This window comes from Gavialis gangeticus, unplaced genomic scaffold, assembly GCF_001723915.1.
Source record: "Gavialis gangeticus isolate Ggan-Ray unplaced genomic scaffold, GavGan_comp1, whole genome shotgun sequence".
NCBI classification, from domain to species: domain Eukaryota; kingdom Metazoa; phylum Chordata; order Crocodylia; family Gavialidae; genus Gavialis; species Gavialis gangeticus.
In genome coordinates, this window is record NW_017728994.1 from 7,592,987 (window position 1) to 7,602,674 (window position 9,688).

The window sequence follows — 9,688 nt, forward strand, 5'->3', positions numbered from 1 at the left end:
CACAGCCTCCATTTCCCCTTCTTACCCTCCCCATCCACCTTTGCTGCTTATTTTTACTCCATCTCCATCATGGCTCTGGCCCTGCTCTAGCCTAGGGCATGGAGCATGTGTTTGTTCTGACCAGGTAACAGTCAGTGCAGCAGTAGCAGCTCTCACCAGGGCTTGGAGTCTGGGCCACAGCTGCAGCTACTGGGTAGTGTTGGGGCCAAAGCATACATGTGGGAGGGGTAGAAACTGCAGGGGCAGATAGGCACTGGGGGCAAGGTGTGGGGAGGTATGGAATTATTGGAAGGTGTCTTAAGTTCAGAGTCATTTTGCATTTTGGTAAATTTGGTATGTTCAATACAAGCACACATGTAATTTAGCACTGGTTGTTTTTATCACAGAGGTAACATGTCACCACAGCTTTGTAAATACTTAAGTATCTACCATGAAGGCCGTGGATAAGTTAGAGGCTCATCAGTTTTCTAGCAGTATTTTTTTAAAGATATTTATTTCAAGAAGTTTCCCTGAAAACAGGCTACTGTGCCTTAAAACCAGGAATGAAAGACTGAATTAACCCACCAACAAAGTCAGGGATGTAGGGACTTTGATGAAAAAAGTTTTCTGGGAGCAATTTTGGGACAGCAGAAGGTGTTAGTCATCTCTGTCCTCTGTGAGTTCTTGCAATCCCTAACTGGAAAGTGATGGCCAGCAAGAATTGGCAGGAAACAGGGAAGATACATTGACTTAGCATATTCTCTCAGGAACCTGGCTTCGCTAGCTGCAGAGAGATTCTACTGAGCAACCACCTGAAGATGTGCTAAGGAGTTCATTTGAATCAGCGGTAGGACCTAGACAAATAGTTTAGATTATGGAATTTCCATGTGCTGTTGCAATTGCTTGGTAGTCAAAGGAACTCTGAAAACCAGGAAAAATAGTTTGTATTTTATGAGTGTTTTTCATACCAGCTTTTCAATTGGGAAGCATAAACTGATCTTTGAGCTTCTCAGTGCAGTATGTGAATCTTTATATCCTGTTCCCTCCAACGGTAAGGCTGGTTGGAGTGTAGTTTGGCTTCCAGCACAAATTGGAGTAGCCCCTGGGAAGCTATATTCCATGTGTGTGTCTGTATATTATAACAGAAATTCCACTTCACAACTGCATGCACAAATCTAATGGGATCTTAAGAAACAGTGTAATTCAGTGGAAATGACCACTCACTTCACTCAGTGGAAATGTGCACACACACGGCCAAAGAAATATTGGCAGATAGTTTGATTATTAAAATGAACACTGTACCCCTCAATAAACCCCTACAATTTGACACTCCTATAAATCCCTATTTCCAAAGGAATTCAAAGCCAGCACACCACAAAAACAAAACGGGGGCGGTGGGGGGTACATGGCAGGATGCACTGCATATTTAATAGAGTTAATAATCATAAATGTTGCATTTTTTTACACTAAATACTAGGGCTGTGTGAAATTTCACCAGCTGTTTCGATGTGACACTGTTTCAACTCATTTCAAGCTTGAAAAAACAAAATGGAATTGAAACAAAGCTCTTCGAAACAGCCTCCAGACAAAAAGAGGCTAGTCGAAACATTTCAAAAGTTTTGAAATGTTTCGAGTTCTGAAGCAGCCAGCAGCAATGTGGTGGGAGACAGGAGAACCAGGGCTGCGCTCTCAGCAGCAGCCGGGAGCACAGCCCTGGCTCTCCCCGTCTTCCACCGCTGGGCTATGAAAAGCTGATCACAGCACAGGGGAAGGTAACAGAGCCCAGGCTCAGTTCCCCTCCCAAGTGCTGTGATCGGGCTGGGGAAAGGAACTGAGTCTGATCACTCAGTTCACCTCCCCAGCCTTATGATCGGGCTGGGGATGGGAAGTCAGCCCAGCTGGGCTGAGTTTCCATCCGCAGCCTGACCTAGCACCAGCCCCACGATCCCCACGATCTAGTGCCAGCTGTGAGGAGAGGGGGAAGAGAGCAAGAAGCAGTGAGCAGCAGGCACTGGGGGAGTCACCGTGAGCAGGCTGGCCCGGCTAGGCCCTTGGGAAGGCTGCAGCTGGAGAAGAGTGGGGGTCAGGCGGGGAGTGGGGGCTGCCCCAAGGCTCTGCAGACTTGGGCCAAAGTGGCGAAGCCCAGCAGCACTGGAGGTGGGGCCCAGCCAGCCTGCACAGCTCTGCAGGGATGGGGCACAGCCACCCTGCCCATGAAGGGATGCTATTTGGCTGGGGCAGGACTCTGGGCTCAGGGGGCTGCCTGCTTGGCCTCTGTGCATGCTGGGTACAGTGCTAGTGAGAGCTGCAGCTGCAGGCTGTTCCCCCAGGCTCTGGGAACAGCCACTGCAGCCAGTGCTCAAGGTCAAGCCAGCCGGGAGCCTGCAGTGTAGCATCTCTGTGCAGTGCCAGGCCAGCTCTGGCCCCTTGAGGGGAGCTGCGGGTAGGCAGGGCCAGAGCCTGGGCAGGCTGGGGCAGCTGTGGTAGCCATTCCCAGGGTCCAGGGGCTCCTGTGGCCAGGCCCTTGCACCAGGTATGGCTTTGCCCTGCATGCACTATGACCAGTGTGCAGGGAGGCCAATCCCAGAGAGGGAAGCCCCCCAAACCCAGTGTGCTGCCCCAACTAGGCAGCATACCCTTGCATACAGGGCAGATGCAGCCTATTCCTGCAGAGCTGCGTGGGCCGGGCCAGGCCCCACCACAGGTGCTGCTGTGCCCCCTCGCCTGCCTGCCCACCACAGCTTGAGCCCACAGAGCCCTGGGGCATCCCACACTTCCCACGCAGCCCCCACCTTCTTAAGGCCCCAACTGGGCAGGCTTGCCTATGGCGCCTCCCCCCACACTGCCTAGGTCCTACCCTGACTACCCAGCCCCAGCACTTGGCACCCCAGTGCTGCCCCACCTGGGTGGGACAGGGTGTCTGCTTGCTTGGGCCCAGGGCTACGCCACCTTCTAGAAGCCTCCAGGGCAGCAACCCTGCACAGTGCCTGCCCCAGCCCTGTACCATGTGCAGCTCTCTCCAGGGACCGCAGGGCTGGAGGGCACAGCCTGGGAGCAAGGGGCAGGGGCAGTAGGACACAGATAGCCTCCCTGCCTGTGTTCTCCTGGCTCCACCACGGTGCCTGTAGTGCTGCTGGAACTTGTGGCTGCATGTGAGTGCCCAGAGCAGCAACTTAAAAAAACCCAAAAAAGAATTTCCTTGCATGCCTCCCAGTGTGCCAGGAAAAATGTCTCCACGCACACGTGCCGGAGGTTGCCGACCCCTGCTCTAGGATGTAGCTCTCTTCCAAATATTTCATTTCTTTGATTTTTCAGCTGAGGTATGAAGCTAACTTGCAAAAGAATATTGTTACCAGAAAACCATTTTCTCTTTTCTGTCAATATATGAAGATATTGCAGCAAAACTTATTGAGCCTTTTAAATGATTTGCTCCCTGACTATGAGCCAATATATTAAATTTCAGCAAAAAAAGGGAAATTAAGAATGACAAGAAATTGAAAATGTCGTTCTAGAATAAAATAGTTTGGGCAAGCTTAGTATAGATGGTGTTTCTTCCCTATAAATCATTGGTACTATATAGTAACAATATTATCTTCTGCATATTTTTGAGGTAGACCAGTTATTGTATATCCTGCCCTCAGGCAAAAATCTAACTGAAATCAATGGTACTCCACTCCGCCAAGCAAATTTGCTGGTACAGAATATTCCAAAGCTGGGCTAAAGATCCATTTTATGTGTGTCATTTGATACCTGTCAGGGCACTGAATGGCACAAGTGATCTTAGAGCATGGTTCTACGTGATTAGTCAGTATTAGGGTTGTCAACTGTGACTGAAGCTACTCCAAGAGATTTTTTTTCCCAACATGACATAATGGCATTAATTGTACTGTTCAACCTGTTCACAATATCCATCTCCTGAATTGCTTTCAATAGTCACTGGGAGATCAATACCGATCCTGATAGACTCCCAGCCAATTTGGGTGGGTTGGCAACCCTAGTCAGTATGTGGAGACAGCCTGGAAAGGGTGTCTCAGGGTTACACTATTCATTGTATGGAGCCTGCTGTAGTGGTAGGGATCCTGACATCATACATGTGTATGCCATATATTAGATACATCTTTGAAATGTTTGCGACTTAAAAAATCTTTAATGTAAAATGTTTGCAACTAATATAGTCACTAATTGGGATTTTTTGTATGTAAACAAGTTACCTTTTAAAATCAAAAGATTAAATGGGGTAGTTAAGTAAATAATAACACCTACTAGAACAATAACAATGATACCGGTCCCATGCCACAGCAGCAGAAGAGCTAATACTGGCCAATGATGTCAAGAAACCCTGAAATCCATGAATTTGACAGCCATCAGTGCCATAAGGCCAGTACCTGCAAGCAAATAACAAATGGTTTCAAAATATAATAAAGACATATTTTTAGCATGATTTTAGGAAAAAATATTACAACGTATGTTTGTCTTGTGGATAACACTTCCATAAAACACTTTCAGTATAAATAATGTTAATACAGTACCATTAAATAGCTGGTGTCTGATATGATACATTTTTTCTTTCTATTTTAGAAGAGAAAATAGCTCTTCAGCGAGTTCACACAAATCATGGAAATATAGTCTAAAAAAGCAAGACTGGTGTCTATAAATGCAGGAGAACCTCATGAAATAGTAAGATGTTAAATCTTTAGATAAACTATAATGGTAGTGGTTTAGGGTTACATTTTCATTTTTTAGTCTTAAAAAAACAAACCCCTCCTTTTTTGTGTTTGAAAAATGGCAGGTAGGTTCGAAATCATTTGGTGACTGTCATTTAAGTATACTCATACGAACCATAACACCAAAGAATCCCCTTGGGGTATCATAGATAGGTCTACATTCATATTCTAGTACTTCAGTACTAATGACTTGGTTTGCAAAGCTACACTGACTCCAGCTCTTACTCAAATAAGCAGGAATTGCAAGTGGTTAACAGATCTATACAAAATTAGAGACAGAAGGGCTAACTTAAGGTACCCTCATTTTAAAATGTGAGTCTAAGCTTGCAAATCAAGCATTCAGAAAAGCCACTAAGTAACAGTAATTGCAAACCCCAAATTATAGGCTGTTATTTGTGTTCACAATTTGTGGGTACCAAAAAGGGATGCCAGCTTTTGAAAATACTGGATTCTTTAAAATGAAGTCTTCTTAACCACTGAATTATATTGTGAGTGTCCAGGAGCTTCAGTCATGAATCAGGGACCTGTTGTGCTTGATGCTATAGAACCCCAGAAGAAAAAGCAGTCCCTGCTTCATAAACTTTACCATCCATTATCATCATGATTTCCATTACTTTTATACTAGTAGTAAATGAAGTAATATACATTAACACTAAACTGCAACTTTTGAAATAAATAAAAAAGTCCTCTTCTCGTTACATTCTCCTTGGTATTTTTTTTTTTTGGCTCAATGCATGTAAGCTTCATCATTAGTATCAAAGGGAAGTATGCATATATTTAAATGTAGATATATGGTGAAAGGCTGCCTGTAATTGAAATGGATTTAAATACAGGTTTATATGCTTTTATGAACTGGGCTTTATTGTGTCTGGTTTCTGACCTGCTAATTTGCAAAGTTCAGTTGTTTGTATCATGAGATGACCAAATTATAGTGTACTTATCAAAGAATTGAGCTCTCTTATTTGAGTTGTTGGTTATAATTCATGGTTTTAAAAATATATTCCCTGTGGCTACGGACAGACATTCAAAAAGCCCGAGCCTGAATTGATTCAATCTTTGCAGGTTAGTCTCACCTGTAGAGATTTGAAACAGTTTGCAAGTGGGTAGACATACCCTTTTCATTCCAGAAATACAGGCACATGCCTGTAGTAGCTCAGGCCAGAAGCCTGGGGGTGCTAGAGCAGCCCTTCCTTCTCTTCCACAGAGAAGCTGAGGGAGCAGGGGTGGGGGAGCATGGCCAGGCCCTGGCAAGCCTGAGTAAGAGTGAGGAAGAGTTTAAATCCCCACCTTGGCCTACAGGGTTTGGAAGGTGGGGGAAGAGGGAACATGATCAGATGGGGGCATGGCCAGACCCCTGTGGTGGGGGAGCAGGACCAGGGGAGAGCTCTGCCCACCACAGCAGCTCCCTGACAGCTAGGAGAAATCCAGGTGCACAGCACTGCCCAGTCCCAGAGTGGGATTCTTCCCCCTGCTCCTGACCCCCTCTGCCACAGGGTGGGGAGGAACACTCTGTTTGGTGCTGGAGGGGTACTCTTCCCCCTCCTTGACCCCCCTCCACTGTGGGGCTGGGAGGGGGCTCTGTGCAGTGCTGCCTGGCCCAGCCCAGCCCAGCCAGGACATAGGGAGTGGCTGTCACTGAACTGCAGCCCCTGGGGGTGGCTCTGCCAACCACGCTGTGCATCTGCCTCAGCTGGGGCTGAGCGGGGCCATCTTGGGCTATGTGGGTGAGGCCACCCCCAAGGGCTGTGGCTCAGTGCCAGCCGCTCCCCCTGCCCAGGCTTGGCCAAGCTGAGCAGCACTGCACAGAGCCCCCCTCCCTGCCTTGTGGTGGCGGGGGGCAGGGGAGAGGTGAGAGAAGTCCCTCTCTAGCACCGAACAGAGCCCCCCCCCGCCCTGTAGGTAGAAGGGAGGAGCAGGGGGAAGAGTCCCCCTGGGGGCTGGGCAGCACTGCAAAGAGCTGCCTTTCCCACCACACTTGGGGGGGGGGAGCTGCTCTCTCCCAGCCGCAGTCCCCTGGTGGGAGGGGGGAATTAACCCCTTCCCTGTCTCCTTAGCCTTAAAGAGGCCATGCCAGAATGGCTGCGGTCCCTGGTGGTGGGACAGGGAAGGGAGAAGGAAATAAGCCCCCTCCTGAGCACTCTGGCAGAGGCTGCTGCCATTACCCATCCCCTTGCTGTTCCAGTGGTGAGATGTGGCCAGACACCATCCTGGCATGGCCCTGTTAAGGTGAAGGGAGTAGGGAGGGGGTTAATTCCTTCTTCTGTCCCATCTGCCCTGGAGCCAGGGTCTGCTAGGCCAAATCGCCTCCACCACTGACCTGCAGACAGGCTGACCCTGGCTGTGGTGGGCATGGGGGGAGGGGAAGGAGAGAAGAATTAACATCCTCCCTGCTCCCTTTGCCTTAACATGGTCATGCTGGCTGGTGTCTCGCCATGTCCCCACCCCTTGGGCTAGAGAGAGGTGGGGCAGGACCAGCCCTGCTCTCTGGAGTAGAAAGCAGAGCACAGTCCAGCCTGGAGAACATGCTGGGATCCTAAACGACTCAGGGTTAATTTAAACCAGGAAGGGGTCTGGGACAGAAGTTGCATAAAATGGATTGACCCAAATCAGTTAGGTCTGATACTACATTCAACCAGGTTTATCTTAAACCAGTTTTGTCCATTTTGAAACTGGTTTATGTGCACTGAACTTATGTTCTGTTACACGTTTGAACCAGTTTCTGATCACTTAAACGAATTTATGTGTAACTTTTGTCCATAGCTTATGTGAAGTTATTTAACAAAAATCTTATGTGACTTTATTTTGGAACCTGGATCAATTGTTTGTTGTGTAATTCATCACTCATAAATACATAGTATTGGTTTTTTTTCTGACTGAATTACTGAAGCTTGCAATAATGAAGAAGGCTAAGGAAACAACAGCTTGTCTGAAACTCCATGTAAACAGATTTGCATAAGTTGCTTTAATTTTCTCTAAAATTCCTTGTGAACCTGAATGTCTACATATGAATGTTTATGGAAACATACGATAACAAATAACGTATATGGTAGAGCATAATTTATTAGGTTCAACATTTCATTTATTCAGTCTTCTTGAGTATCTGTTAAAAAAAAAGTCACATACCTAAGAAAGCTGGAAAAAGAAGCAATGAATGCATTGATGCAGATCCCACAATCGGCCAATGCAACACTGACTAATAGGAGGTTACCAGGAGTTTGGAGTTCTTTGATTTTTCGGAAAGACACAATTGTTAGGCCATTCAAACAGAACCCAAGCAAGGCTGAAAAAGACATAATTTTGGCTAGAATCAACTGGAATGGGAAATGTATACAATTATTCCCACATTCAACAATATACAGATTGTCACTCATAAAATATCCATATTATTATATTGACATAAGCAATGAAAGGATTTTCAAGGAGTCCTAGATATAGACATGATGGCATTACGGTTTAGTTTTCTCATGAATCAGAACCACTTTGGTTTTGTTCATGCTTTTATAGTCCACTCTTTCTTTTTTTGTAGGGAGAACTTTGCCAAGTTCCATTCAGGGATCCATGATCCAAGACAATGAAGATGTCAAAGGTATAGTTTCAAAAGAAACAGCGATTGGTAGTCAGTAGGCATGTCTACATGACATGCTACTGTGCAGTGGTTACTGTGCATTTATTTAGTACTGGTATAATCCAAATACTAAATAAATGCACAGTAACAGGAGTCACTGTGCAGTAGCACTGGCAAATGCCTTTTAAGTGATGCTACTGCGCAGTAGCTTAATAATATTGTGCAGCAGCTTATTAGCACTGTTAGCACTGTGACATGCTACTGTGCAGTATTAGTCAGCTGCTGTGCAGTCAGTGTCTTGTTGTAGACATGCTCTTAGACTATCATGTTTTCAGGCTTCTCTTTAGTAGAGAAACAGGTCAGGTTTAGTATTTGTTTTTTCCCTATAACTTGCCTTTTATCTACCTGCAGTGTCCTTCAGTTGCTTTTCAGTCAGTCTGTCTGTCTTTAGCTTTTCCATAAGGTTAACCTAGCCATTGCCTGAATTGCATCAACTTAGTCTTGTTACCTATTTTCTGAGCTGGTTAGTCTGCAACATTTCCCAAATTGCAAGCATTAGGAAGAACCCAGTCATTTGGGGGTGTGCAGTATTTAGGCAAAGTACTCGGGTAAGCATATAGTGAACACAGTCTCTGCACTCAGAGACAGGAGGTAAGGGTAAGTGAATAATGGCTAGCGAGGGAAGATGTTTCAAGAGAAAAGAGTGTAATAGAAGGTCTAAGCACTTTTTAATGTGCCTTTTCACATTAGCTTGAACTTATTTCTATGGTGATAACTCTATTTCCTATTGGCAGCATATGCCTGATGCATCAAAGCTATTTCAGATAATACATGCTAAGAAAAATGGAGTAATGCTTAAAAATCCTTATTCCCAATTACTTATTATACTAAACTTGCACTGATTGTTTTGTGTAGTTGCATATACTGAGCAGCTTTGCATAGTAAGCCATCCTTCTCCTATAAATGAATCATAGTTGAACCTGAGTAACAAACTGCCCTAAAATCTATGCTCTAGGACAAAATACGACCTACATTTCTCCAAAATCAGTATTTTTGAAGCTCTTTTTCACATGAATTGAGGGAACAGAAATTAGGAGAAGACTTTCCTTCTTGTCCCTCCCTCAGATTCCCACACACTAGCTTACATTCCACCTACAGAGTAGTGCTATTGAATGACAACCATATCTAAATAACAGAAATAATTGCAGAGCAGTTATAAAGCGACTGTGCTTGCAATGTGAATGCCAGGTAGCCCCAACTGTATACCCTAGGTGCACCTACATGTGAAATTAATTTAGTGTAATAGTCTGGCACAGTTCGCACCAGAGTCTACTGCTTCTGGGCGCAGCATTTCCATGTGTTAACAGGACTGTAGCACATTGAGCCAGGGGAGTCAGCTTGCCAGCCTGAGGCTGCTCTG

At 45.6% G+C, this 9,688-nt stretch overlaps 1 protein-coding gene across 1 annotated transcript in view; it reads right to left on the reverse strand.

Moving 5' to 3' along the window:
- Positions 1–9,688, reverse strand: part of RGR (retinal G protein coupled receptor) — a 40,054-nt gene that overhangs the window by 19,142 nt on the left and 11,224 nt on the right. The window contains exons 2-3 of the mRNA XM_019502285.1: positions 7,827–7,983; positions 4,243–4,364 (exon numbers count right to left, since the gene is read on the reverse strand). Of these exons, the coding sequence (XP_019357830.1) occupies positions 4,243–4,364; positions 7,827–7,983 (279 nt within the window). The remainder of the gene's footprint in view (positions 1–4,242; positions 4,365–7,826; positions 7,984–9,688) is intronic.